Source organism: Fonsecaea multimorphosa, assembly GCF_000836435.1.
Source record: "Fonsecaea multimorphosa CBS 102226 unplaced genomic scaffold supercont1.14, whole genome shotgun sequence".
NCBI lineage: Eukaryota > Fungi > Ascomycota > Eurotiomycetes > Chaetothyriales > Herpotrichiellaceae > Fonsecaea > Fonsecaea multimorphosa.
The window spans coordinates 571193-597111 of record NW_015971648.1 but is presented as its reverse complement, the minus strand read 5'-3'; the positions used below and the strand labels follow the sequence as shown (position 1 = coordinate 597111).

General features: G+C 52.2%; 10 protein-coding genes across 10 annotated transcripts; 6 read left to right on the top strand and 4 right to left on the bottom strand.

Moving 5' to 3' along the window:
* Nucleotides 1–584: 584 nt before the first annotated feature.
* On the top strand, nt 585–1076 carry Z520_07253 (uncharacterized protein; the record flags this gene model as incomplete). Its single annotated transcript, XM_016777752.1, has 1 exon — nt 585–1076. One exon carries the CDS (start codon nt 585–587, stop codon nt 1074–1076), a length of 492 nt encoding a protein of 163 aa, XP_016631262.1.
* A 141-nt stretch (nt 1077–1217) lies between these two features.
* On the bottom strand, nt 1218–1926 carry Z520_07252 (uncharacterized protein; the record flags this gene model as incomplete). Its single annotated transcript, XM_016777751.1, has 3 exons — nt 1218–1251; nt 1306–1781; nt 1876–1926. The coding sequence occupies 3 exons, from the start codon at nt 1924–1926 to the stop codon at nt 1218–1220; spliced, it is 561 nt and encodes a 186-aa protein (XP_016631261.1).
* Nucleotides 1927–2664: 738 nt separating this feature from the next.
* Nucleotides 2665–4466, top strand: Z520_07251 (uncharacterized protein; the record flags this gene model as incomplete). Its single annotated transcript, XM_016777750.1, has 6 exons — nt 2665–2785; nt 2840–3013; nt 3081–3311; nt 3364–3676; nt 3765–4273; nt 4393–4466. The coding sequence occupies 6 exons, from the start codon at nt 2665–2667 to the stop codon at nt 4464–4466; spliced, it is 1422 nt and encodes a 473-aa protein (XP_016631260.1).
* A 631-nt stretch (nt 4467–5097) lies between these two features.
* Z520_07250 (uncharacterized protein) lies at nt 5098–6261 on the top strand (the record flags this gene model as incomplete). Its single annotated transcript, XM_016777749.1, has 3 exons — nt 5098–5370; nt 5440–5612; nt 5673–6261. The coding sequence occupies 3 exons, from the start codon at nt 5098–5100 to the stop codon at nt 6259–6261; spliced, it is 1035 nt and encodes a 344-aa protein (XP_016631259.1).
* Nucleotides 6262–7171: 910 nt separating this feature from the next.
* Nucleotides 7172–8882, bottom strand: Z520_07249 (uncharacterized protein; the record flags this gene model as incomplete). Its single annotated transcript, XM_016777748.1, has 4 exons — nt 7172–7538; nt 7707–7867; nt 7939–8786; nt 8837–8882. 4 exons carry the CDS (start codon nt 8880–8882, stop codon nt 7172–7174), a joined length of 1422 nt encoding a protein of 473 aa, XP_016631258.1.
* Nucleotides 8883–10869: 1987 nt separating this feature from the next.
* Z520_07248 (uncharacterized protein) lies at nt 10870–12213 on the bottom strand (the record flags this gene model as incomplete). Its single annotated transcript, XM_016777747.1, has 1 exon — nt 10870–12213. The coding sequence occupies one exon, from the start codon at nt 12211–12213 to the stop codon at nt 10870–10872; it is 1344 nt and encodes a 447-aa protein (XP_016631257.1).
* A 3050-nt stretch (nt 12214–15263) lies between these two features.
* On the top strand, nt 15264–18651 carry Z520_07247 (uncharacterized protein; the record flags this gene model as incomplete). Its single annotated transcript, XM_016777746.1, has 2 exons — nt 15264–15378; nt 15428–18651. 2 exons carry the CDS (start codon nt 15264–15266, stop codon nt 18649–18651), a joined length of 3339 nt encoding a protein of 1112 aa, XP_016631256.1.
* Nucleotides 18652–19897: 1246 nt separating this feature from the next.
* On the top strand, nt 19898–22317 carry Z520_07246 (uncharacterized protein; the record flags this gene model as incomplete). Its single annotated transcript, XM_016777745.1, has 9 exons — nt 19898–20420; nt 20508–20669; nt 20735–20845; nt 20898–21036; nt 21119–21344; nt 21403–21413; nt 21525–21798; nt 21850–22092; nt 22150–22317. The coding sequence occupies 9 exons, from the start codon at nt 19898–19900 to the stop codon at nt 22315–22317; spliced, it is 1857 nt and encodes a 618-aa protein (XP_016631255.1).
* Nucleotides 22318–23354: 1037 nt separating this feature from the next.
* Z520_07245 (uncharacterized protein) lies at nt 23355–24607 on the top strand (the record flags this gene model as incomplete). Its single annotated transcript, XM_016777744.1, has 4 exons — nt 23355–23488; nt 23554–23958; nt 24018–24090; nt 24161–24607. The coding sequence occupies 4 exons, from the start codon at nt 23355–23357 to the stop codon at nt 24605–24607; spliced, it is 1059 nt and encodes a 352-aa protein (XP_016631254.1).
* A 442-nt stretch (nt 24608–25049) lies between these two features.
* Nucleotides 25050–25862, bottom strand: Z520_07244 (uncharacterized protein; the record flags this gene model as incomplete). The annotated part of the gene is made up of 1 exon (XM_016777743.1): nt 25050–25862. The coding sequence occupies one exon, from the start codon at nt 25860–25862 to the stop codon at nt 25050–25052; it is 813 nt and encodes a 270-aa protein (XP_016631253.1).
* Nucleotides 25863–25919: the final 57 nt, after the last annotated feature.

Sequence of the window (25919 nt, the reverse complement as noted above, 5' to 3'; positions counted from 1 at the left end):
GCAAAATCCGCCCAGTCACACTTGATTCGTTCTACATCTACTAACACAACGAAACCCTGCCCTACAGTAAGTTTTTGAATTATTGAACATGTTACTGGCATGAGAATGTGTAGAGGATATATGATGGAAGTGAGACACTCGTGTATAGATCCAGCGTTCATACAGCGTTCACACTAGGTACCTATATAGCCCATGCTGTTGTCACTCCAGCCAATTTGGAATACTGTGCACAGGCGTGAATCGCAGTATACTACCTGGATACCTAGGGTATCTCGAAGCATGACTGCGACACCGCGACTGCCCAAACGCGTTCCCGTGTCACCTGAAAGTGAATCATCCTCTGGTGAGGAAGTCGTTGCCGTCAAGAGTCGCGGTAACAAGACATTCTCTCTGCCTGGCCTTGTTCTATTTGCTATCTTCCTATGTCGATTACTAGCATAACCCACTGTTATCCATTTCAAATTGCGAACCTGAAAAGAATCGTCTTCTTGCCCTCAGCAAAGCTCCTTGCTGTGGTCCCAGCCCACCTTTCACCAAAACAGTAGCCGATACTGTTGTTCGCGATCCCCTCACCCGTCGCAGCAATGAACGGCGCATCCGTCAAAGAACAGCCTTCGGTCAGAGACACTCGTTCAGCCTGGAGATTGCTTCAAGAGAATCCTTCATTCCTGTACACCATGATCCTCTGCAATCCAGTGCTGGTCCTCCACTCCATCAACGGGCTCCTCAGTTTTCTGTATCCGGCCGCGGCTCATGACTCGATCTTTGACACCTTAATCCAACCTCATGTTGACGCCCATGCTCAAGACGGCCTTTGTCACCTCTTCACCCTGTTCATGGTTGCTTTGCAATCAGCCCTCTACTCTTCGCAGGCGGCCAGAATCCCAACGCCATCCCCTTTGGACGGAGATACGGACGAGAGAGCAGTCGACAATGAAGGCATGAGCACAGAGAAAATAGCAGGGGAGTCCTTAGGATATCCAGTCGGTTACTGGAAGATCATCGGTCAGGCAAAAGAAGCGGTGGAAGGAAACAGATCGGATCGAGAAATCAAGATGGGGATATCATATTTGTGAAACCAAAAAAACGTGGCGCCCAAAGGCTTGCACGCCAGAAGCCGCCCCTTTCTGTCAACCGAGTTGAGTGTCCGCGCCAAAAGACAATTCCTTCCCACCGCTTGCCACCGGGAAAGTCGTTCAAACTAAGCCAGTCGCCACCTATTTTGGAGGGTACTTGTTCTCGAGAAGCCACCTAGAGAGTTCATCAGTTTACCAATGACAAGATCAAAGAAGGAATCAAGCTTACTTGCTGCCAAAATAATCGGCCACAGCGAAAGCGCCCACTCCAGCGGCCACAGTTCCAGCAAGCTGCCAGTCCAATTTGCCCTCGGTGTGCTTCTGGTATGCTCCATAGCCAATAGCAACAGTAGCAATGCCCCAGATAATGGCATTGCCAATGACGACGGGGTTGTCTCTGTTCTCGCTCAATTTCTGTCCGTCCTTCTTCATCTCATCTTTGAACTGTTTGCCCTTCGTGGCAGCCTTCTTCTTGGCACTCGCGGCATCCTCGGAGAATTCCTGCCTTGCTGCACGAGCCTTGTCCTCCAGTTCGTGTTCGATTCGTTCGGCCTGTGTCTCGGTCTTGATCTCCTGCTCTTGGAAATCCGACTTGACGGAGCTGACGTGCGGCGAGTCGACGTCGATCAAGCTGGCAGCTTCCGATTCGGACTGCGAGAGCGAGGGGACAGGTGGAGCACGCCTAATAGATACTACATTAGTGGACTGGATATGCGCTCACAGGCATGACCAGGAACATACGCCTGCAGAGCGATTAGCTTTGGGACAGTGGTGGGAATAGGAATGGCTGTCGACTGACCTCTTCCGGTGACTGTTTTGGCCCTTTGGCAGCTACGTCGGCGTAACTCATCTTGCCAATCGCCTGGAGGACGATGCAGCTCTAAAGGGAGGAGATGTGGTGAGTTTGAAAGGAATGGCGGAGACAAGAAAGGGTTTTCGCACAAGAGTGACAAAGGGACAGTGATGGGACGGAGCAAAGGAGCCAAAGCTTCTTCTTGCTGCTGCTGCCCGGTTTCAACCTGGCGAGCTGGGAGGTGGGTTGGATAATGGGTATGACGAAAGGCGGCTGCGGATCAAATGATGATTGGCTCACGCGGCAGTCGAAGCATGTGATTTCCAAACTGGCGTGTCAAGGCATGGGAAATCGACAGAGTGTGGCTAGTGCGACTATTCTGGTTAGCGCAGGATATCGTGGCTGGTGGCCGGTGGCCGGTGGCTGGTGGGCTTGGCATCGGACAACTCCCGCTGTACCTATTCTGCTGCTCTCCTCCTCCCGGCCTGGTACATCTTGACTTCAACTGCCGTCATTCATCACCCTTGCTATCCAATCCCATTCTTACAATGCAACACCTACTGCAAGGTGCCTTTCCACCTTCCTTTTTCGGTGGACGGGCATTGATAGATAATGCGGTGGACAAGGTGAACACTGTTACTAACATCTTGCCTGTCTTTGAACTTCTAATCTCCCTATCTCCTGCTTGACGTGCCCCCTGCGTTACTACCATGACAGTTGTGACTTGAAATAGATTCGACCAGCATCATTGGAAGTATTGACAAGTGAAGCAATAGCAACTTCGGACTTCGGACAATGTCGAGTTACGAAAAGAGGCTCGAGTACAGGGGTCCAGCAGACGAGATAGTCGAGCCCGAGGGTCTGTCCACGAGTCGGTCGCGAGACCTCGTCGGCGGTGCCCCTGCTGGCTACCATGGTGCGTGCCATGCAGGTTTGGATTGTCCGCTGCGCGTATTGCTGACAGCTTCAGATCGCGACGTCTTTGGTAACGAGGAGGATGCGGATATCAAATATAAGACACTGTCGTGGCCCCTCGTCGCCGTCCTCATGATTGCTGAAATAGTCAGTAATGGCATGCTCTCATTGCCAGCAGCGACGGCGGTGGTTGGCATCGTTCCTGGCGTCGTCCTGATTGTCTTCCTTGGTGAGATAGCCGCGGGCTCTTGGCCGTGAATCTTGAATCTCTCATTTCTGACCACCAACTACCACAGGGGTCTTTGCATTGTACACCTCTCTCGTGCTGATCGACTTCAAAATCAATCATCCAGAAGTTCACAACATGGGTGATGCCGGTAGGATCCTGGGAGGCCCCTTACTGCGGGAAATCCTCGCCGCCGGCACAGTCATCTTTGCCGTTTTTGCAACAGGGTCACAGCTACTTGCCGGGCAAATTGCTCTGGGTGTTTTGTCGGACAACAAACTCTGTCTGATGTGGTATACTGGTGCGTTTGAAATGTCTGTGAGCATACCTGTGTGCAACGACTAACCAGCCAGGAATCTTTGCAATCCCAACCCTCATACTCTCCTTTCCTCGAACCCTGGACCAGCTCTCCTGGCTCTGCATTCCCTCATGCATCTGCATTCTGGTCGCCGGCGTTGTAGGTATGGCGGCCGCTGGGGCTAATCCCGCTCCCGATCGACACGTTGATGTCGCTCGCTCTGCGAGTTTCTATAACGCCTTTGTGTCTATCACGAATCCCGTGTTCGCGTACGCGGGACATTTTATGTTTTTCATCCTCATCTCAGAGATGAAACGCCCCGCCGATGCCAAAAAGGCGGCGTGGGTGTTGCAGGTTTTTGCCACCGCGTAAGTGAAGACCCTCGGCCATACGTGTGGTGGGTGCGATATCAGCAGTCGAGGCTGACTGAACACCATCGATGGTGACGTCCAACAGATTCTATACTGTCTTCGCCGTTGTCATGTACGTATATTTAGGGCCCTCGGTCCAGTCGCCGGCGTTTTCGTCTCTGCCCACCAAATGGGCGAAAGCCACGTACGGAATTGCTCTCCCCAACTTCCTCATCGCTGGTTCGTTGTATTCCCATACCGCTGCCAAATTATTCCTTATTCGATTTTTCCGCAAATCTCGCCATCATCTGCACAAACATACCATCCTAGGCTGGAGCACCTGGACCATCCTCATCATCCTTGCCAACGGGGCTGCGTTTGTTTTAGCTGTGGGTGTGCCTATATTCGCCTACCTCGTAAGTATCGCGGCAAGTCTGTTCGCGAGCTGGTATACATACGGGATCGCAGGGGCATTTTGGTTGTATGATGCTTATCACGGGATGGACAAGGGTAGAGTGAGAGGTGTTTATGGTATGAGAGCATGGACTGGGAGTCCCATCAAGACAGTCGTCAACCTGGCCACGTTTGCTGCGGGAGCCTTCATTTGCGTTGCCGGTATGTGTTTTCTATGTTTCGCGAGTTTTCTTTTCCGGCTCCAGTCTTGGGTTGTCTGCGGTGCATGAATGCAGGCAAGATACCGGAATGCGCGGCTAATGGCTCTAACCTTTGCTCAGGAACCTACGTGTCAATCAAACTCATCGTCGACGCGTACAAGAGCGGCACCGTTGGAGCGCCTTTTGCCTGCTAACACGAAAGTCCATTCCATGTCTCCGCTTCCAATGAGAAACTTGCAACTTCTCCTGGCCCCCACGGCTGTCGACGATGCTCAATGTCACCCACTGCCGGGTTTCGGATGGACATTGTTCTTCATTGCAGACAATACTTGATTTCTTTGATGGATCTACGGCCTGTTTCTGGCGCACGTGACTTGCTATGCTCACTACGGCGTCTATAGCCATCAAGTAAAAGGCAGAATCTTCCGTCCAGAGACACAATGGGATCTAATTGGACATATAAGTCGGTCTGTGTCGCAGCATGGGGCAGGGTATGAGTACGAGGGCGCAGCCAGGCGCAGCACATCAACCCGGCAAGCGAACACAGCCTTTCACAGAGAAATCTGCAGTTATCGGCGAGCCATGTGCTTTGGTGCTTGAACTTGGCTTATAGGGCACTAGTCTTTCTTTGTGCAGTTGACCAGGGCCTGCTGAGGCTGATGAGCTGGGCTCTGGAGGCATAACAACCCCCACTGACCCTGCTTCAGGCCGCAGTAGCCGCCAGCCTCATCCGTGCGTTTTCCATCAACCCTCCCATCTCTGTTCTGCTTTTATTCTCCATGGACACCCCAGCTCGCTGCTACAACAGCGGCGCTCCCTCGGAACATGGTTGTGCCCTTTGGAATCTCGGTTGGAGATTTCATCGCCGTTGGTAAATTAGCCCTTGAGATCGCGACTGCCTTGAGCGACTGCAGAGGTGCGGCTGCCGATTACAAGGGCCTGATTGACCTGCTCAAGTCTCTTGAAATCTCTCTGAACTCCATTACTAACTTTCTGTCGAGTTCATCCCTGGGTGAAACGTCGAATGTTGATCAGGCGTTCATGAATGGCGTCCTCTTCCACGCCGGCCGATGCCACACACTACTGAGCCAATTCAAGGTATGGCTCCTCACTCTGCGTCTCTACCATCTAAACTTGTGTTCTGTTGATGATAATTGAACGGCACAGCTGGATTCTCGAAAGTATACCGAGAGACTTATCAACGGACAAGGAAACAAGGCGCAGAAAACCTTCAGGAAACTGAAGTGGTCCCTCTACAGTACCGAAGACGCTCGAAAGTTGCAGCAACGACTGTCCCTGCATCTCGAAGCATTTGACCGATATTTACTTGCAGTCAATATGTGTGTTTGCTCCATCTGAGAACGACGTCAGGTCCAATGCTGACACTCGGTCCTCCCAAGCCAACTGGGAGCACAGTCAAGCCACCAAGAAGCACAATCTACGCAACGTCTTCAAGGTCAGATTGGACACTTCTCGTCCACTCTGACTGAGATTGTCCAAATCGTCCAGACGATACAGCTGAACATGCCCAAATGTCTTGGGTATCCGTGGGAAGCCGACGTCGCTTCTTCTCACGTGTATCTCCAAGATGTCCTGGGCCGGTCCACGATACTGCCTGCTGTCCTTTGTCGTACTTTCAACACGTTTCACGATACCTTGAAGATAATGTTCTCCGACCACCCTGGATTCAAGGAAGTGGTCCGGGGAGATTTTGAGATCATAGATGAGACCATTGGCTTACCGATCTTTTTGGGGCGTGCCCTCCCGACAATTCTGGGACGTGGGATTGCATCGGCTCGCGAACAGGATTCTCTGACTCGAGAATGGGTTAAACCGGGATCTAGACTCTCAATGAGCATAGTGAACACAGTGCTTGTGAGACAACGGTCCACGCCCATGGACTCTTCGAGCGATTTTTTTCAAACAGACGAAGAATGTCCGAATTGCGGGCGGTTCCAGACCGTGGGTCGAAGGCTCAATAAATGGTAAGTCCAACATCTGCTCCAAGTCGCTAAGCGATATACAAGTCGTGCTTGTTCAGCTCATGCTGATGCCCGACCTCACCAACTTGTGAATACGCTGACCAGAATCCCCATTCTTCCAGCCTGGAATGCGATTCAGCCATTCAGAGAGTCATAATGGGACATGCGTTGATACCTTGGGTCTTTCCACCTAGAGGTCCTGATTCTTTTCTAGATACTTCGCCGGCCGATTTGTACAGGGTTTCTGCAAAAGCCTCGAGGGAAACAGGTACTTTGGTGAAAAGCAACCTTCTTCGGCGTTTGATCCATATTATCGAATACACATTGCGGCCCTGATCATGGGAGAAAAGGATGCAATGCCACATAATCTACAGCAGCTATACTGCCACAAATTGCGGTCCGCGGCGTGCTCTGACGGAACGAGGACCTCGGAATGAGGAAACTTCTGGCTCCGAGGTAGGCTGGAAAGTTGAATCTATTGCGGGAGGCTCCATGATGGCGATATGATCTCTTCGCGCGGCCGAAGCTGGCCGGCGACAATGAACTGGACGCGAAATAAAGGGAAGGCTAGAGTAGAGAGTGGTGGTTTGGAGAATCTAGAGCAGAGAAGCATGAAGAGGGAGCGGGAAGAGGCTCGAGTGGTACAAGTGGACCTGGTGTTCTGGCTGTATGCACTCTAACCAGACCAAAGGGTCATATTTTCTCTCTAGCATTGATCCTCATCCCCTCATGTCCAAATGCAACGGGCATAATGCAGTGAGGATTCGGCCCTGACAGGTAGGGGGCTTCATCCATCCTCATTTCCTTTGAGACCCGCATGATTCCATCCTTTGTTCCCTCCTATTCCTTTCCCCTCCAACTGCCCATCACATCTTTCTCCATCCTCTCTAGCCTAGCGCCTCCCAGATATCTCAGGATCAAGGCAAAGGCAACCCGGTCATCGTGATCCTGGGCACCTCCCCCTCCGTCAACTCCCTCCTATTACTCCCCGCGTCAATCTCCTTGACGACCGTGCCATCCCTTGCGCCAAAGTTCTTTCCTTTCGCCTCCCCCACGACGTCCTCGGGCATCCCTTCGCTGACGCTGTCGTGGTGTTTTGCCGTGCTGCCCTTGGGCCGCCACGTCGATACCGCGGGGATGTCGGCCTTGAAGCGCTCGACCTCGGTGCCGTAGGCTTTCGGTGTCAGCTTCATCAATGTGTGCAGCGGCACTTCCATCCAGGGGGATTTTTCTTGCGGGATTTCCATAAAGTACGCGAATATGCAGCGGACGATGGCTTGGTGGCTATATCATCACGAGTAAATGTGTAAGTAGAGATGCGTACCATGAGGGGATGGGAACGGAAGAAGAAAAAGTGTATGTATGGTTTGAGCTGCAAAAGGGGGTGAAAAGGGGGGCATTGTTGAATTGAGTGCGAAACAGGAGTAGGGATGTAAAAAAGATTTGACGTACGTGATGATGATGATATTCTCGCTCCGTTCCAGTTCCATGATGATGGGCTCCAGCCGGATGACCACGTCGCGGTAGGACTCGCCTCCACGATATCGGTAGTTGTATTTGTCGTCGTCGCGGGCTTGGAAGTCTTCCGGGTACTTCTCGGCTATTTGCTGATACTGCACAGAAAGAGGACAGTGCTTAGCAACGATGATCGTTCAGGCCGATATCGACAAAAAGTTCAACTTACGGTCATCCCGTCACAAACACCGCTATCCAACTCATCGAGTGCTTTCCATTGCAACTTCTCCCAGCCGAGTTCCTTCTGCAAATACTGCGCCGTCTGGCTCGTTCTCTTCAAAGTCGATGTCCATATCGTCAAGGGAGCATCCTTTGGCAACCCCGACCGCTTGACCAATTCGGGCAGCATTCTCGCATACCGTTCACCACGTTCCGACAAGTTGGCGTCGCCCCCAATCTTGCCCTCGAGGTTGTATTCGGACTCGCCATGCCTGGATAGCCATATACTGCGGGGCTTGATGTGCAGATTCGTGAGGTAATATACGAGGCGAGATTGCAGGTAGTCTTGGATGAGGTTGATCACCACCCGCGCGCCGATGTTGATGATTTTCACGTAGGTGAGATGCTTTTCCGACTCGTCTATCGTCTGGTACACTTTCTCGTAGTTTCGAATACGGCTGCGGAAATCTTTGGCCGCCACCTCGGGGTCCTGACCAATATAGTCGGGTGACGTGGTCTTGACTTCGAGGATGTTGGCCATAATGAGATCTTCATCGTCACATTTGCTCTCAACGAACAAGTGCAGAAGGTTCGCCTCGACAATCTTGTCGTGAATCCATTTCCGTCGCGACTTGGTGGAGTTGGTGGCGTCAAGGATGGCAACCTTATTGCTCTTGTCCTTGAACCACATCAGCATGTCGGCGACGGCGGCCTCGGCTGCGGCCCGGCGAGCCTTCTCGCCTTCGGCGTTGTTGACGTCGAAAAACTTGGCATCTGGATGGGGATTGTCGGTTCGTCTGTATTTGCCGACGTTGAATACCTCGGCGTTGACCGACGTCCACCGAAGATATCTCTTGACTGAACCACTTTAGTGGCAGGGTAAAACGCTGAGAGTTTGCAAGACGAACCTTTGCCAGCTATCAGACTCTTGCCTCGAGCTGGCAAGCCCACCATAACCACCACGATCTGGGTAACCTCAGACTACATTCATGTCAGTTGGTGTATGAGCCAATCACGCAAATCGGAAAAAGCATATGCAAAACAGCGACGTCATACTCGATCGCTCTGAGGGATGCACAACCCCATGATCATACACAACGTGAATTGGGCAGAGGGCGACTGGGTTGAAGCAATGATTCGTTCCGGTCAATGCGGGACCAGGGGCAAAAGGACGCATGTGTCGAACACGAAGGCTTGCCGTGCCTCGTGCTCTAAGCGTAGACAAAGTCTCAAGAGGAAAACTCGGGCGTGCTCACGTCTTGGCCCATTCCAGCAATATTGGGCCGGGGGGGTTTGGAAAAAAAGGGTTGGGTAAAGGAGTTCTGCAGTGGTAGTGGTCTCACTCCAGGAACAAAGGGTGGTCTTGTCGTAGGTTGAATCCTGGGCTTGCCGCAAGCGTTGACCCGGGGATCTTTTAATTGAACGTCTCAGCAAGACCAAGAATAAGACTCAAGCCAAATGCGTCACAGGCAGGTGCAGACTGGAAGTTGTCGAGAATCAGACCACGTCTCGTTCGGGCTAGAGTGGGTGGTTTGAGGAGGAAGGCGGTTGGTCGCGTGGTAATGGCTCGATGAGCATTGAGAAGACCATGTTGCATCAGGAGAATTGTTCGTTGTGCGCTTCTGGGATATTTTTCGGCTCAACACAATTTTCTGGCCGGAGGCAAACGGACAGGCCTAGGTTTTGGTTGCTGGTTCATGGGGCGTCTTGCCCGCTCGGAAGATCCAGGGAGAGCCTTTTTGGGGGGGAGAAGTCGCCTGCAGATCTGCCTCTTCTCCACAGCCCAGCGCTGGGACATTTTCGGCTTACTCCATTGCAGAAAGCAAATGCGAAGGGCCAAATATTGGGGGGCCGGTCGGTTCACCGGATGCCTGGGCTCCCAGGCGCAAGAGCGTCGAGCCTCATCCCCATCATACAGGTGCATCTGTGCGTGTTGCCTCGGCTGTCGAGGCGGAAGTATTCCTTCGAGGATGGGAAAGAGATCTTCTCATGTGACATTCAAACGATGCCCTTGCCCGACGATGACGATAGTGATAAATAGACATGCAGAGGCCGCTAAAAGAGACAACTCAACCGAATGCAAAGAGATTTCCTCGACTCACATCGGAAGGCTGAAGCACCCGGTTCAAGGTGCTTCTGCTTAGCATAGCCAGCGGGCTTGATTGAATGAAACTCATGGTTGGCGGAGGGGGGGTGAGGTGTGCCCGCGATGGGCCTAGGGGTTTGCTAAGGAAGCGTGGCAGAGGTGACTGATGTATCTAATGAGCAGTATGCAGCGCCAGTGTCCTCATCCTCTTGCGCCTTCAATGTGTCATGATGTCCGAGACAGATCAGTTTGGAGCCACGCAGTTAGCTGGCAGGCTTTTGCGAGGGAGGCGATCAATGTGGCTACGCGATCAAACAGCTTCGGTGGCCGACAGGTTCAGTGTTCGCTGCTGTTGAACGGAAGTCGACGACGATGCGTGGGATGGAGGGCAGAGGAAGATGAGATGGTACGGACTGAAGATAGCCTTGGGGGCTGATGAAGTCGGTGGTGGTACTGGTATTGGTGCTGGTTTGGTCTCCGGGATGGTTTCTTTCACAGGCGGGACATGATTCCTTATCGCAGCGGCCGATAAGCGATTGCCGCCGCGAAGAAGCTTTTTCTCTGCCCAACTCTGAGGTTACGAAAGGGGCACATCCAAGAGAAAAAGAAGAAAAAGAGAATGAGTCCAAGAACAATGTTTCAGACTTGGTCAAACTTGATGAAAGCTGGTTATGCTGCCAACGAATCTCAATAGTCATGTCCTGATTGCAACGACACACCAAACTGGCTCAGCACTGCCCGCTCAAAGCCCGTCCTCCTCTACTCCCCTTTCCCTGAATACATGGACAGTTTCCAATCCTCCTATTTTCGCTCCTCACCCACCGCATCAAGGAAGCTAAAGCAGCTAAGGAAGCCTCAGGCCCAAGCCTTGTGAAGCAGGCTTCCCGCGAAGAGGAAGTCCATATCTGCCCGTTGACAACCGCGGCCATTGAAATCCTCCTGCACAGTCGTTGTCTTCAATACCCCCTTATCTATTTTGACCTGGTCAACACACGATTCACAGAGGAGCAGCCCGCAACCTCTTCCCTTGCCATCATTCAGCTTCCTCAAGTACTTGTCCACCCTCTGGTCGGCACAGCATCTCCAGAACGCAGGATGTGCGCATAACGAGCACGTGTGGTACACTCCGCGCTTGATCGCCGGCCCTTTTGGATAGTTGCGATCGATCAACTGGCTGATGTACCTATGATAGAGCTCAATCGATGGATTTGCGAATCTGCGCATTAAATGCACCCTGCACCTGGAGATATGGAGCCGATTCAGAGAGCAGTTGACGCACATGCGTGTTATCTCCTCGATGCCAATGACTCTGGATCCAAAGATTCCAAATCTAAAGTCCTCGCAAAAATGGCATGGCTGATCTGATGTTTGAATATGCTTGAAATTGATCGGATGAGCCCATGGGGTGTCTGTGGCGAATGACGCGTCCGGGAGTTCTAGTTCTGGTGAGGATCGAGGCGAATCTAAAATGATTGGGTTTTCTCTGGACACTCCAGCCAGGACGTTTCGAGCTTGTTGGATTTCCACAGCTGCAGCACGAATAATCTGGATCGGCGTCGACTGAGTTGGTACAGAAGGGCTTTGGGCGATGGCGGCAGGGACCTTTTGCGAGATATCCTCGCAAACCGTACGTTCCCTATCTCTGACGGAAGGATCCCTGTTCCTTTTTAGACCGCTGCGATTTGTCCCACCACAAATCGCATCACTCTCTTCATCTTGTCTTCTCAGGTACGTCCCGTCCGAAAGAGTACCATGCTGTTGTCCAGGACTTGGTCTGTTGTCCGTATCGCCCTTACAAATGCCTCCTTTTGTGTCATCTGCACCAGATGTTCTAGTGCTATCCTTATTGACAAGGTCACCCAAAAGAGCCCTCCCAGCATCTGACTTGAGTCTGAGTGTCACTAATCGGGAGGGCCTATCATGAGTGACCGGAGAAGGAAGTGAATGTCTACTTCGTTTGGCTTTTGGTATCTTGCGGACTGTGGCCCGACGTTTCTTCGCCGTGGGACAGTATTCGTCGGAAGAATCATCTTCGTACCACGATATGGCTTGTGTAAAGTTCGAGGTAGCCTTGACTCGTCGGAACTGGTAATCCTTGCGAAGGTGACGATCCTTGGCCTTTGGTCCGGGCGTTGAAATCTCCCAAGCCCTGTGGTAGACGTCGAGTGCGTGCTGAAGCCTCTCCCTGGTGTAGACCATGTTGGACCATCAAGTGCCTAATCCCAAATCCAGTTACGGAAGTGCGGAGAGGCTGAGGTGTTGTAAACGAAAGACAAGAGAAATATGAACGCAAGTCGGAGTGGGGGTGGGGGTGGAAGTGAGAGTAAGATGGCAAAGTGAAATATGTTAAGCTGAAATTCTGCGACAACGAAAGTGAAGGTGAAGGTGACACAGAATCAGAGGTAAAATTTGCGCATCTCGGCGCAGGGAACTAGCTAAATAGCGATATTCTGCGCTTAACAGGTCAGCTTGGTCCACGATTGACAGTATAGACAACAATGGAAGTAATTATATATTCAGATCTAAGCCTTGTCACAGGCGGTAGTCGTCAAAACATAGGCTACGTTGACCGTCGTGAATTGTAGAATAAATCATCCTGATAGGAAAGCACGAGAGAAGAGACAGTGTCACTCACATGAGAAATATCTATCGAAGACAAGCTGTATGAAGTCCTCGTCAGTCTCGTATAGCGCAAGTTTCAGGGTAAGATATTGATTGGCGCAGATATGTATCAGGCTTGACAGTCTCGTCTTTGTCAACCTGAGCTGACTTGGACATATGCTTGTCTTTTTGATGTGTCGGTTCATCATATGGATCATACTCGGGGTTGTGAAGAAGACAAAACATACTTGCTCCGCCACGTAAGATCTGGAAGACTCGATCATTAGCACCGCCGTAAAAAGAGACGTGGAACGAGTCTGGCAGGAGGAGCAAAGGTCAGGAAATGCATGAATGGTTGTTTGAGTTTATCTGCATCAGAGTACTGGATAAGACTCGTCATCTAGGAAATCATCACTGAAAGCGAGGAGATAAGAGGCAAGGCACACTTACTCAAGGACTGAGAATGCGTTGGGCCCTCCTGTTCGGAAAGGCAGGACAATTAGTGCAAGTCGCCAGGGATGAACATGATAGATGAAGGATATAGGCCAAATCAGTGGGCGAGGTTTTCTAGGCCTGCCACAATGGGGCGTTTCCATCAAGGCCGGCGGTTTTGTAGCCGTGGTCGGAGCCCAGTGCCATTCATCAAGAGATCCGCTTTTGTTCAGGACACAAGAGAGCCAGCCGTACCTTCCCAAATCTATCTTCGAACACGGGTCAGTAAAAACTTTCCCAAGAAGTGGAGTGTTGCGAGTTGCAGAGAGGTCTGAAAAATCAGATATAGCCATTTTGTTATCTTCCACGGCTCGAAAGCCTCTGCCGGTAATTTCCAGCGTATATTATTTCGAAACAATCATCATAAAAGACTGGGACACTCGGGTGAGGGGGAAACGACGTACAGAATTTTCAGTGGTTGGGCGGAGCGGGCGAGAGCTGCTGTGTAGCCTTCGAGAATCACCCTGATAGGTGTTAGCCATAGTGCTTTCAATGGACTGAGAGCTGTGACATGGAGATCCTGCATCATCAGACTGACGTGCGTTGCGATCTTGAGTTTCATATCCAAGAGGATCAAAGACTCTAGTTTGTTACGGTATGCAGATTCATCATTGAGCGAGAACGGAAACACCAGGGAGACATACCAAGAAGCGTGTTTGATCCACCTTTTCATGTTCGTCGTTCATGCCGTGTTGAATGGCACTTCGAGAGAGTGTCCATGAGCCTGAAGAGTGCGCGGTTGGTCTGTGGTGTTAGCAACAATCCTCAACTACCGTGCTTGCAGCATGTTCCGGGTGTGCATCTTGACTGCCGATGAGCCGGCTATGGTATCTCAGCAGGGTCACCAAGTTTCACAAGATCTCAGGCAGGCGAGAAGGTGGTATTGTGCATAAACCGCGAGATGATCAATTGAATCTGAGACGCAACAATTTTTTTGGGTTGCTCCAAATTTCAAACGCGTAGTGGTTGCTCGACAAAAGTGGAAAGTCAAGCGAAGGGGTTTGATCAGTCTGGTGCGAGGGGCACCCGCAAGAGGCCTCTTATTGGCAGGCAGGTTCCCCATCTCGCCAGCAAAGGCTGACCATAGGCACCATCCATCCTGCCTAAGGGTACTCAGGGCAGCGCGGCAGATAGGGCTGCTCCCCATGAGTTATAGCTGCTGCTATTTTCTCTGCTCTACTCGTATCCCCAGGCTCCATTGGCTGACAGAAGCTGCGCGAGACTTGCCCACCATCCCGCATCCGCTATGGGTTCCTGCACATTGCTCTCGCCCGTCCCATCAGCGTCCAAACATTGTCGACTTAGGCCACCCAGAGCCCGAGTTATTCTCCGGCCACATGCCCTGCAGACAGCCTCCTCCCCCATAGCGTTGACCAACGAACTCGTAAGCGACCAATGTGGGCGATGGTTCTAGGCTTGGCTTGCGGGCTTCAGGGCAAAGAATAGCAACAACTTCTGCCACTGGCACTGGTGGGTGACTTGTAATTACTTTCCTGTCCCCACTTCCGCAGTCGCCCTCGATGTCTCTCATCTACTCGTATCGTCTTCGTCCAAGATCAGGCTGCGGATAGCTCTTTGTTTCTGTCTTCATCGATATTTCGCTTTCCATCGACAGAGAAGCCCATTTCATGTCAAGTTGGTGCATTGAAAACCCCAGTACGGCCGCCGGTGCCAGAGAGGATGCGATGGCCACCATGCGCCAATGTGACTTGAACCGTGTGGGCGCTTAATCCACCAATCTCAACTTGGCGGTTGGACAAGACTGTCTCTTCACAATATGTCCTTGTATGTTTACAGCGAAGACTGTGGCTCCTTGTCACAGTCTAGAGCTCCTATGCAGGGCGGGCTAACAATGTTTCGAAAGCCGACCATTGTCTGCGGCTGAACATGCCCAGGCTCAATATCAACACTCCCCGAGGACTCCCACGGTCATTGTTCCTCTCCCTCCACCACCACCGAGGGATGGCCAGCCTGCGGCCTCTCCAGTGCGCCTCGGCCATGTCCCCTTCCCACCGCCATTGAACATCAACGTTGCTTCTGCGCGTGGTCTGTCGTCCTCAGGTCCCGTCTCCGCTCCATTGCTGCACGGCACCCACGGTCCCTTCTCGCCGACATACATCAATTCACCCGTGCCCAGTCCGCAAAGTGCTGTACCAATGGCTGCAAGAGTGTCGGGGAACTACAATGTGCCTTATGACCCTAGGGAGTGGGTGGGAGGGAGTCGACGAACGTCGTTCTCAGATGGTCGAAATCCGGGGTCTCAAGCAGAAGGTATGTTGGTATTTCGTGGGCGAAGAGATGTGTCTGACCCCCTGTGCAGAAGGGCTCTCCCATCCACCTCCGCCATACTCTGCTGCCACGGCTGCGTCCACAGGCGTTGCTGTTCGTGAGGCCACCAGTGCTGGGTCGACTATCTCACCTGCAGACTCAACGTTCACAACTACTGGAAATCAATCCCAGTTAAACACTCCGACTAGCACTGTAGGAGTGTTGTCGCCCCTTAATCAAGGATCTCATTCTCTAGGTGATAGCGGCCAGACCATGACCGACACGAATGGACCAAAATATTTCAGTCCTTCAGGGCGACCTGGTGGTTTCGATCACCACCCTGGCCGCTTGAGTGTTTCCTCACAACAACATGGATCATCGAGACTCCCCCAGGGGACCACTTTGTCGATAAACACGGTGGCAGCACAACAGAGTCTGCCTCTCTATCCACCAATTGACGCAAATCTTGGACAACCACCACCACCAGCATCGAGGAGAGCAGCATCCGCCGATGCTTATGCTTCTCAAACACCATCCGTTCAGAATCACGAGGGATCATCCTCGAGATCATCGTCCAAACAGAGAAGTTGGTTTCCAGGGATGCCTCTGCCTGGTCCGCCACCAGGTCCACCTCCTGCGGCCTCGAGATCACAGAGTGCAGGTGGAAGTCGGAGTCTTGCTCAACCACCGGCGACTGGAACCAACAGTCGATCAAATCACCGCGTTCCTTTACAAGCGCCTCTTCTCAGTCCCATGCCCCCTACGCCTGCTAATTGGAGGGATGAGTCTACTCATCGATCTAGCTCCCGAACGCCAATGCCGTTACATATTGAGACCACGAACCTCGATCGACCGGGCTCGACCCCTGCAGGCTTGTCGAGGAGCGCTGCCCTCCGTGTCTCTTCCGCTAAAGGTCTGCTGGAACGTCGGAAGCAACGTCGGAGTCTTCACGAGGGTCAATTGGCTGACCTCAGCGCGTTGACCATCGACACTGACCCTTGGTTCAACAACTTCAGCCCGACTGGCATCAGTCCTGAACATTCACCAACGTTAGGCCCATTGGCTCCGGAACGAGCCAGCCCTGAAACCGCTCGAAGAGGTTTACGGACCAGCAGCAGAACCAGGAGTCGACTTCGTGGTGGAGATTCTGACTACCAATCTCTTGATTCACCCTTTCCTCCATCTCTGTCGAGGAGGAATAGCCGCACGCCACTTGTTCCACCAAAGTCGCTGCCCACACCGCCACTGAGTCAGAAGAACCCCACTTCTGCGCACAGTAATCTTCCTTCAACAGCATCTTCGGTGGCTGAACTCGCCCAACTGGAATATGATCCCTTCATGCAAGATGCTTCGCGACGGCATCAACAATTCCTCGTAAAAGAGAGCCAAGCAAACACTGAGCTAGAGAGACTGCAAATTTTCATGGAGTATATTGTTGAGGAGTCGAAGATCCGCCGGCAACATTGTCCAACTCCATTTGCCGATGGGACCTTTAACCCGGAGGAAGCGAAACAGCGGCTTTTCAGTGATCTTGGGAAGACCGGTCATGTCGAGGTACGAGCTACGACACCCCGCAGAATGCGATCACCTATGCACGGGATGCGGATAGATCCGCCTCAACACGGGGAAATGTGGTCAAAGGAATACCGCCCAGAACTCTCACCGATTGCTAGTATGAGTAACGATGAACTCAGTTCCCGTGGTCGAACGGCTAGCCGATGGTGGCAGTCACAGACTGGTTCGGAAACAGATTTTGCGCCGAATAAGATGAAGAGGTCGAAGCGGGAATCCAAATATATGGGTCTCTCTACCATCTCGGTGCAGGAAGTGTTGTCCGAGGCCGCCACACCAACCAATATCAACGAAGTATACAGTTCGACAGAAGGCTATCCCGATGAGAAGGCCAATCCGCAGACGTTCGGCTTCTACGAGGACTCCGAGCCTCTACCGGTGCAGGAGACGACCCCACCAAATCCATTATCTCCAGCGGGCCTCGATATTTCACGGTTCATCACTCTGCCTCCACCATATCCGCGACACTACCCTGCGGTCAACAACAGTCATCCAAATTTGGCCTCGTATCGCAAGCTCGTCCGGACACTCAGCGACTTGAGTGAGTTACAGAATAGGAGATCACGACATAACTTAAGCGTGGAGGCTCTGAGGACCGAACACAAGCGCAAGATTGCCGAGGGACAGAAGAACTTCAGGACCAATATCTCAGCCCAGATCAATGAGGGCAGTATCACGTATGCCGAAGCCGCAGAAGCCGAGCAGGCGCTCAAAATGGAGGAGAATTTGTCCGAGAAAGCCTGCCTGCAAGCGGAGTTTGATACGTTGCAGGATGTGGTAATCAACCCGATGCATGAAATGCTCCATGATCGTGCAACGCAGCTCAGTGCCCACATGACGGCATTGACCGAGCAGCTAGTGGCAGACATGCAGGCCTCCGACCTCGATCGACCACAGCAGGAGGGGGATGCCATGCCTGAAATATTGGAATATCTGACCCAGTTGAAGTGGTTGTTTGAGACGCGGGAAACTGTCCATAAGGAAATATTCGACCTACTCACCGCTCGAAACGACAAATACAAAGCCATTGTGCTTCTGCCTTACCACCAGGTCAGCAATCTCGAAAAGATTCGAGACACGGAGGATTTCTTCAATCGCGACAGTGCGGAGCGACACAAAGCCTTTTATGAAGAAGCACTGGTACGCTATCAGAGCTTCGTCGATCTCGTTGCAGAACATGTTCGGGACGAAGTCCAACTGCAGTCGTCTGCATTTTGGGACATCGCGCCAGGACTGCTGGATCTGATCCACAAGATTCCCGATGACCTGGATCGAATGGGCGCCATTTTGATTCCTGATGCCGAATATGAAGAGAACCCCGAATACCGTCAGTTTCCACAACAATACCTTTTCACATTGCTCGATCACGCGGAGAAATCGACGTATCAGTTCATTGAATCCCAAAGCAATCTCCATTGTCTGCTCCATGAAGTCAAACTCGGCTTAATTGCGGCAACATGTCGAGCTGCCGAAGCAAAGCGAGCTCGCGCCGAACTGGATGGGCCCACGTCAGGAGAGGATCCCAAGAAAATTCGAGACGAGCAAGAGAAGGCGGCTACCGCAGAGTTGAAGCAGCAAGTGGCTATGATTGAAGAGCAGTGGCTCGAGGCGCTGGGGAGTGCCTTGCAAGGAAAGCAAGGACAGGTAAAGATGTTTTTGGAAAGTGTCGGTGGATGGGATGAATCTATACAGGCCGCTGAATAGCTTGGGAGCGTTTGTGCGGGAATTTCCATACAGGGCACTGAGATGATACCACTGAGCGAATCACTAGTTTGTATAGCTACGAATAATGAGTTAATGAATGGACTGGCCATTTCCCATGTTGTACTCTCACTAACCCTGCATTTGATCCTATCCTGGTGGCTGTCGCCTGTACGACATGAACACGAGGAGTCCTTGTTTCTGCCCCGGGTGTAGAGGGAGTCGAAAAGAGTCCGCCTGAACACGTCATCGACGCATGTCGCTACCACAATAACCCCGGACTTCAACATAGTCGTTAAGGGTCAACAGTTAGTGTCTCTGACCCCACGTCAACCAACCTGGAGGCTTCGTGTGACCACGAACGGGAGAGTCACAAGTGGGGTTTGCAGGTTGGAGGACTCGTGCGCGTTGGGGAATAATACCTCGGTGCGAGGCATACGAGCGGGACGTGGGTGGGAGGTTAGGGGGATTTTACTGTAGCTGGAGAATGCTTCCGGAGGGCGGGAGGATACACTGAAGGCTTAAGGATAGTCGGCATCCCACGTGACACGGTAAAATACGGGAGGGGAGGAGAATGGGGCCGGCGTCTTGGCAGGGAACCCCAAGACCCAAGGGGGCCAAGATCGGCGCCCGGGCCTGTTGTCTCTCCTGTCTCTCGGACTCTCTCCTCCCTCGATTGGGAGCTCGATCTCGATCGGCGCCAGCATCCTCCACATCGCCCACGTTGCAACCTGAAAAGCTCCGACACCACCAAGTTAGCACAGATGATCGACTTGCCGCTCTGACGTCTACCGCGCAAGGGTGCCGTTACGACTGTGTCGCCTGTAGCAAGGGGCAAGTGAACGGTCCGCTTCTACATTCTATCTGTGCAGCTATCAGTGGGATATCATTGGACTACTCCAGACCTGGGCGCGGCATCCAAACCGAACTCTACCTGGGTGTCCCCTCTGGCCACATGGTCCTGTCGGTGGCCCTATGGACGATATGACGTCGATTGTTGATCTCTATCTTCCCGCGTGTCCACTGAGTGTCCGGCGCATTGATACAGGAGCAGGCCTGCCCTGAAGGTGGGTTGCGACAAGATGTACAAGAATGGCTTGACATCTCTTGACATTTCTGGTCTCGTTTGCTTGTTTCACCCGGACACAACTGGCGCTTGCTTCTGGTGCCCTTCTGCGTCGAGTTTTTGGAGCAACCTTGGACTATTCATTTGGATCAATTTATTGCACTAGCTAATAGCTAATCCAACATGGCTGAAAAAGAAAAGGCTGTCTACGACAGACGATCTGGTGACAGTGAGCGTACTGCCACTAACGTCGAAAATGCTCCACCCCGCAAGAAGTCCTTCACGGACGTCGACATGAGCAAACTGAGCGCCGCATTTGAGAATCCGTTGTCCGGTATCCCCAAGGAGCAGCTCTTGGAAGAAGTCGAGGTCTTCTGCCGAGATCACAATCTCATGGAGTATCTCGATGTATTCCGCAAGGGTGCGTTGGTGGCTCAATCTCCAAATGCCACGGATAGTATTGTCGAACTGTCGCCTGAAGACCGTCAAGTTCTTGAGCGAGAGCACACACACCGTTGGTCTCAACCATTTACCCTCTACTGGTTGGTCATCATGTGTTCGCTGGCGGCTGCTGTGCAGGGCATGGACGAGACAGTGAACAACGGTGCACAGGCACTCTATCTCAAGCAACTTAACATCACCACCCACCGATTCAGCCAAAGCATGGTCGATAACCTGACTGGCCTGGTTGTCGGCGCACCATATTGTAAGGACCCCCTTCGCTCCTTCCCCGAAAAAAGACTCTTGCGAAATGTGCGATATTCCTCTGTCCACAGACTGACATATATTCCAGTATGCTGTGCGGTTCTGGGTTGCTGGCTCACAGAGCCGTGCAATAAGGTCCTTGCCCGTCGAGGAACGATCTTCATCTCCTGTTTCATTGCTGCGGTTGCCTCGATTTGGGAAGGGGTTGCTAATTCCTGGGTTAATCTATTTCTGGCACGATTCGTTCTGGGTAAGTCGAGTCTCTTGTTTTGGTTGTTGTATTACCACATGGAGCTGCGCTAATACTCCTCCAAGGCCTTGGTATTGGCCCCAAATCCTCCACGGTGCCAGTTTACTCTGCCGAGTGTGCTCCAGCCCCTATCCGTGGCGCGCTGGTTATGATGTGGCAAATGTGGACCGCTTTTGGTAAGCCTCTTGCGACAATACGCGGAAGTCCAGTTCTCTGACGGCTTTCTAGGTATCATGCTTGGAAACATCATGGGCGTTGCATTCGGCGGATTGTCCCCCAACCTTGGCTGGAGACTCATGCTCGGCAGCACTGTTGTCCTTCCACTCATCGTCTGTGCTCAAGTCTACTTCTGCCCGGAAAGCCCCAGGTATGTAGAACGAAAGCATCCAAGACTTTCACCTAGGAATGCCCTTTCGACGGAGGACTTTCTAACAATGTTTTTTCCATAGATGGTACATTCAGCACAACCGTCCAGAAAAGGCGTTCCGATCCTTCCAACGCCTGAGACACACAGACCTACAAGCTGCCAGGGATACCTACTACACCTTTATTGGCGTGGAACTCGAGCGCAAGGCTCACAAGGGCAAGAACTTGTTCACCCAATTCATTGAGCTTTTCACGGTTCCTCGCAATCGACGAGCCACGTGGGCGTCATGGATTGTCATGTTCGGCCAGGTAAGACTATTCCCTGCTTGAGATGTCATCTTACATTATGGCTGACGCAAAACTCCAGCAATTCTGTGGGTGAGTACGAAGCTATACTGAGTTTACACTTGCACTTGCACCATCCGTCGTTACTGGAAAAATTCTAGATGATACCGAACCTGATGCCGATACTGACGGTGTTCTGCTTAGAGTCAACGTCATTGCGTACTACAGTACGACGATTTTCATACAATCAGGCTATTCGACTACATCAGCTTTGTTGGCGTCCATGGGTACGGGCATCCTGAACTGGGTTTTCGCCTTGCCTGCGGTGTTTACGATCGACCGTTGGGGACGCCGCAATCTCCTGCTCTTCACGTTTCCTTTCTTAGCGATCTGCCTACTATGGACCGGCTTCAGTTTCTGGTTCCATGACAACAAGACCAAAGTCGGCATGGTCACAACGGGGATGTACTTGTTTGAGGTGAGTAGAGTGTTTTCTTAGTCCGCAAATCTGCTGACGGTCATTCCGCAGATCTTCTACTCGCCCGGCGAAGGTCCCGTCCCATTTACCTACTCAGCAGAAGCATTCCCTGTGCATGTTCGAGATGTTGGTATGAGCTTTGCGACGGCCACAACATGGTGCTTCAACTTCATTCTCAGCTTCTCCTGGCCTCATCTCTTGACCGCTTTCAAGCCTCAGGGTGCATTTGGGTGGTACGGGGCATGGTGTCTCATCCTGTGGTGCTTGATTCTCCTATTTGTCCCCGAAACCAAGGTAGGCTTGACTGAAGATACTTCGATTTTGTACATGATCCTGACTGGCTCCTTTTAGGCTCTCACCCTCGAAGAATTGGATCAAGTGTTCAGTGTCAGCACTCGTAAGCATATGAGCTACCAGATGAAGAATGCTGTGTGGCATTTCCGCGTGTGGATTTTGAGGCAGAAACTCGAGCCCTTGCCACCGTTTTATCACCGAGCAGAGAAGCTGAACGAGGCGTGATATATGAAGTCATTGCTTGGTCAAGGTGATGAGGGCTTGGCTGAGTAATTGTTACGATACCTGGTTTCCGTTCCGGGGGGCAGATTTGTTGTCGCTGCTGAACTATTATCCGAAGCAAGTCTGGGCAAGTATGAAGTGTCTGGAAATGCTGGACAAACACAAGTAGAAAATGGGTACGGGGAATAATCTGAATTCAGGACCTTGCTGTCGACCCATTCCGAAAGTGCCCGATGGCTGTTGCTCGGGCTGATATTTACCGAGCTCTGCCAGTCGGGGATTGACGATTGCGACAGCCCTGCATCTCCATCACTCAGAAGTCGGGGAGACTTGTGAGTGCCCGTGATTTAGAACATGGAAAAAAATCATTGCTCTGCTACTATGCCTTCTGCATGCCCTCTGCGTGCACACAAAATCTCAGCCTCGCGCCCACGTGATATCACGTGCAGAAGATGGCCCGCCGGAAGAAGTCGGGATGATTGATCCCTCGGCTCCCGTCACTTGTCAATGCGCAGCGCAGTTTTTGCCCCTCCATCCCTCCACCCACTCAACACATCGCTCTCCTGCTTTTTCCCACGCCTCTCATTTGTAGAGGGAGTCGACTCGGATCGACTGTCTGATGCGGAGAAGCATCCACTGCCCGTTTCCCAGTGCCATCATCTCCCGCATACCGGCCACCAGGGGGGCCAAACAATGATGTTGACAATGCTCTTCCCTCCTGCCACCACTGCCTTCGAGCCACCCGATATGGGGCTGTCGGAACTGACAGCAATTCATTCTCCTTAAAACCCACTGGCTTTTCCTGAGATATCTGGCTTCTGTTCTTTCTTCCTGATACCTGTTTGCACCTGGTTCATTCTCATTGCTCGCCTAGGCTTCTGTCTCCTCAGTTTTCGTCGGGCGCTTTCCTCTGACGTCCGTCTTCCATTCTACCGAGGGCCAATATACCCATCGCGTGCCCTACATCACCCTTTCCAACTTTACAGACTTCACGATTCTTTCTCTGTCCTGAAGCACTGCGAGAGAAGGAGCTTGCAAACATGGCAACCAACGGAGATACCAATGGCCAAACTACCGGTACTGGCGAGGAGAAAATCAACACAGATATCGTCACCCTCACTCGATTCCTGACGGAAGAACAGTCAAAGCACAAGGAAGCTACCGGGGACTTTACGTCAGTTTGCCAATCCATTCCTCTCACGCATAGTTTCATAGAGCTAACATTGTCTGTGCTTGCAGACTGCTTTGCCATGCCCTTCAATTCTCCTTCAAATCCATTGCCTACTATATCCGTCGTGCTACTTTGATCAACCTCACCGGTCTAGCTGGCTCTTCCAACACGACAGGCGATGACCAGAAAAAGCTCGACGTGATTGGCAATGACCTCTTTGTGGCCGCCATGCGGGGTTCTGGAAAGTGCAGAGCTCTTGTCTCGGAAGAAGAGGAGGATGTGATATACTTTGACGAAGCCAAAGATGCCAGATATGTTGTGGCCTGCGATCCCATTGACGGATCGAGCAATTTGGATGCCGGTGTCAGTGTAGGGACCATTTTTGGGATCATGAAGCTGCCAGACAGTGTCGTTGGCAAGAAACCTACTCCGGAAGATCTTCTCATGCCGGGCACGGAATTGCTTGCTGCTGGGTAAGTCGAAGCTTGAAATATGATGCTATGGAAGGATGGAGCAATCCTAACGGAAGTAGGTTCACCATGTATGGCGCCTCCGCGCAACTCGTCATCACCATGAAAGGTGGATCTGTCAATGGATTCACACTGGTAAGGAGACCCCTTTCCTTCCTTCGTATACACGGCAAGTTATCCCCGTGCTAATATAGACGACACGCAGGACAATGCCCTGGGAGAGTTCATTCTCACACATCCCAACATGCGCATTCCCAAGAAGCGTGCCATCTACTCTGTGAACGAAGGAAACTCTCTCTACTGGACCGACAAGACAAAGGCATACTTCGAGTCGCTCAAATACCCAACTGAAAAGGGCGGCAAGCCTTACAGCTCCCGCTACATTGGGTCCATGGTTGCCGACGCATATCGCACTTTGCTATACGGAGGCATTTTCGCGTACCCAGCTGATAAGAAATCTCCTAAAGGAAAACTGAGGATTCTGTACGAGTGTGCGCCTATGGCACTGGTCATGGAGAACGCCGGTGGCATGGCCGTGAACAGCAAGATGGAGAGGATGTTGGAGGTGAAGCCGGAAGGCATCCACGACCGAAGTGGAATTTTCATGGGAAGCAAAGAGGAGATGGAGAAGGTCATTGCGGCGCACCAGTAAATTGCGGCAGCTTGGAGTGAAGCAGGGTCACGCAGGTGGATGAGATGGCTCTTGGGGGAGAAGGCGGCACTGGGCCAACAACGACACAACAGGAGTTTGCTGAGTGGAAACTAACTGACAATCATGGAACGGATTTGGTCTTTACGGCATATGTCTATTACCTGCCATGTAGCGCATCATCTACGAGAATCAGGAAACTGTCATTCGAATGCAATTTGTTTGTCCTCTGCCACTTTTGGGCTGCCTGCTACTATCCGACCTAGACATGTTGACCCTTCGTTGGGCGAACTGAGGGATCGGTATCTGATAGATCTTGAGATCCCGTCAGACTTATATAGGTTGGACATGACCGGTCTCAAGGCGTGGCATCGAACCGGATTCCCCCGAGCACTCTGCTTCACGGACCAAAGCAGAGGTCTGTTCCAACATAACTCCTCCTCGGTCAATCAATAGCCTGTGTCTCGATCGTCTTTGACCCCTCGTGGGATCTTCTGGCTGGGCGTCCTTCCGTCATTAACTTCTGCAGCCAGTCCGTAAACTTCTTGTTTGAGCGTTCAATCTCGAGTGCTCTCTGGTACTGCTCCTCCTGCTCGTGCCGCTCCTCCTCCGTAGTTTCGATGGTGAATTCCGTGGCGGTGGGGCTGACCTCTCTGGCAGACCGTCCGTCGTAAGGTAAATCACTCAGATTCCCGATCATGTCCTGGCTCTCCTTGTGCAGCGCGGCGATCTCTTTCTCCAGATCTGCGATCTCGTCGGAGAGGGACCGGGTGGCGCTGGCCATGGCCTCGAGGAGCGTGGTTGTGGTGTGGTTGTGCTTTGCCGTTGCGGTGGGGAGGGTGGTGCCTAGGGGTTGTCCACCGTGGAGGGCTGTGTCGAAGTGTGTTTCTTGTTCCTGTTCCTCTGCGTCGACATCGCTATTGTCTACGCCCTCGTCCTCACCATTCCTTTTCCTCTTCCTGCCTCGCTGCTCCTCCTCCCGTCGAATCTGCCTCCCCAGCCGCGCCGTGAGCTCCACGCTGCGTCGACACTCGTCTTCAATCCGTTGACTCACATCGTGAACGATGACGTCCCTCTGGTATTGCAGGTCTCGGTACAGACGCTTCAGTTCGGTCGGGTGCTGTCGTGCAGAGGCCGCCGACGCGCCGGGCGGTAGAAGTGCGAGGAAGGATTTGTAGGGTAGGATTGTCGGGAGGGGAGAGGGGTGCAGGAGGTAGGATGTGAGAATCTCTGACTCGGAGGGTGGTTGAAGCGGCATGGCTGGACAAGTGGTGGTGGTGATCTATCCAGTACTTTGGCGGTGTCTGTTGTGGTT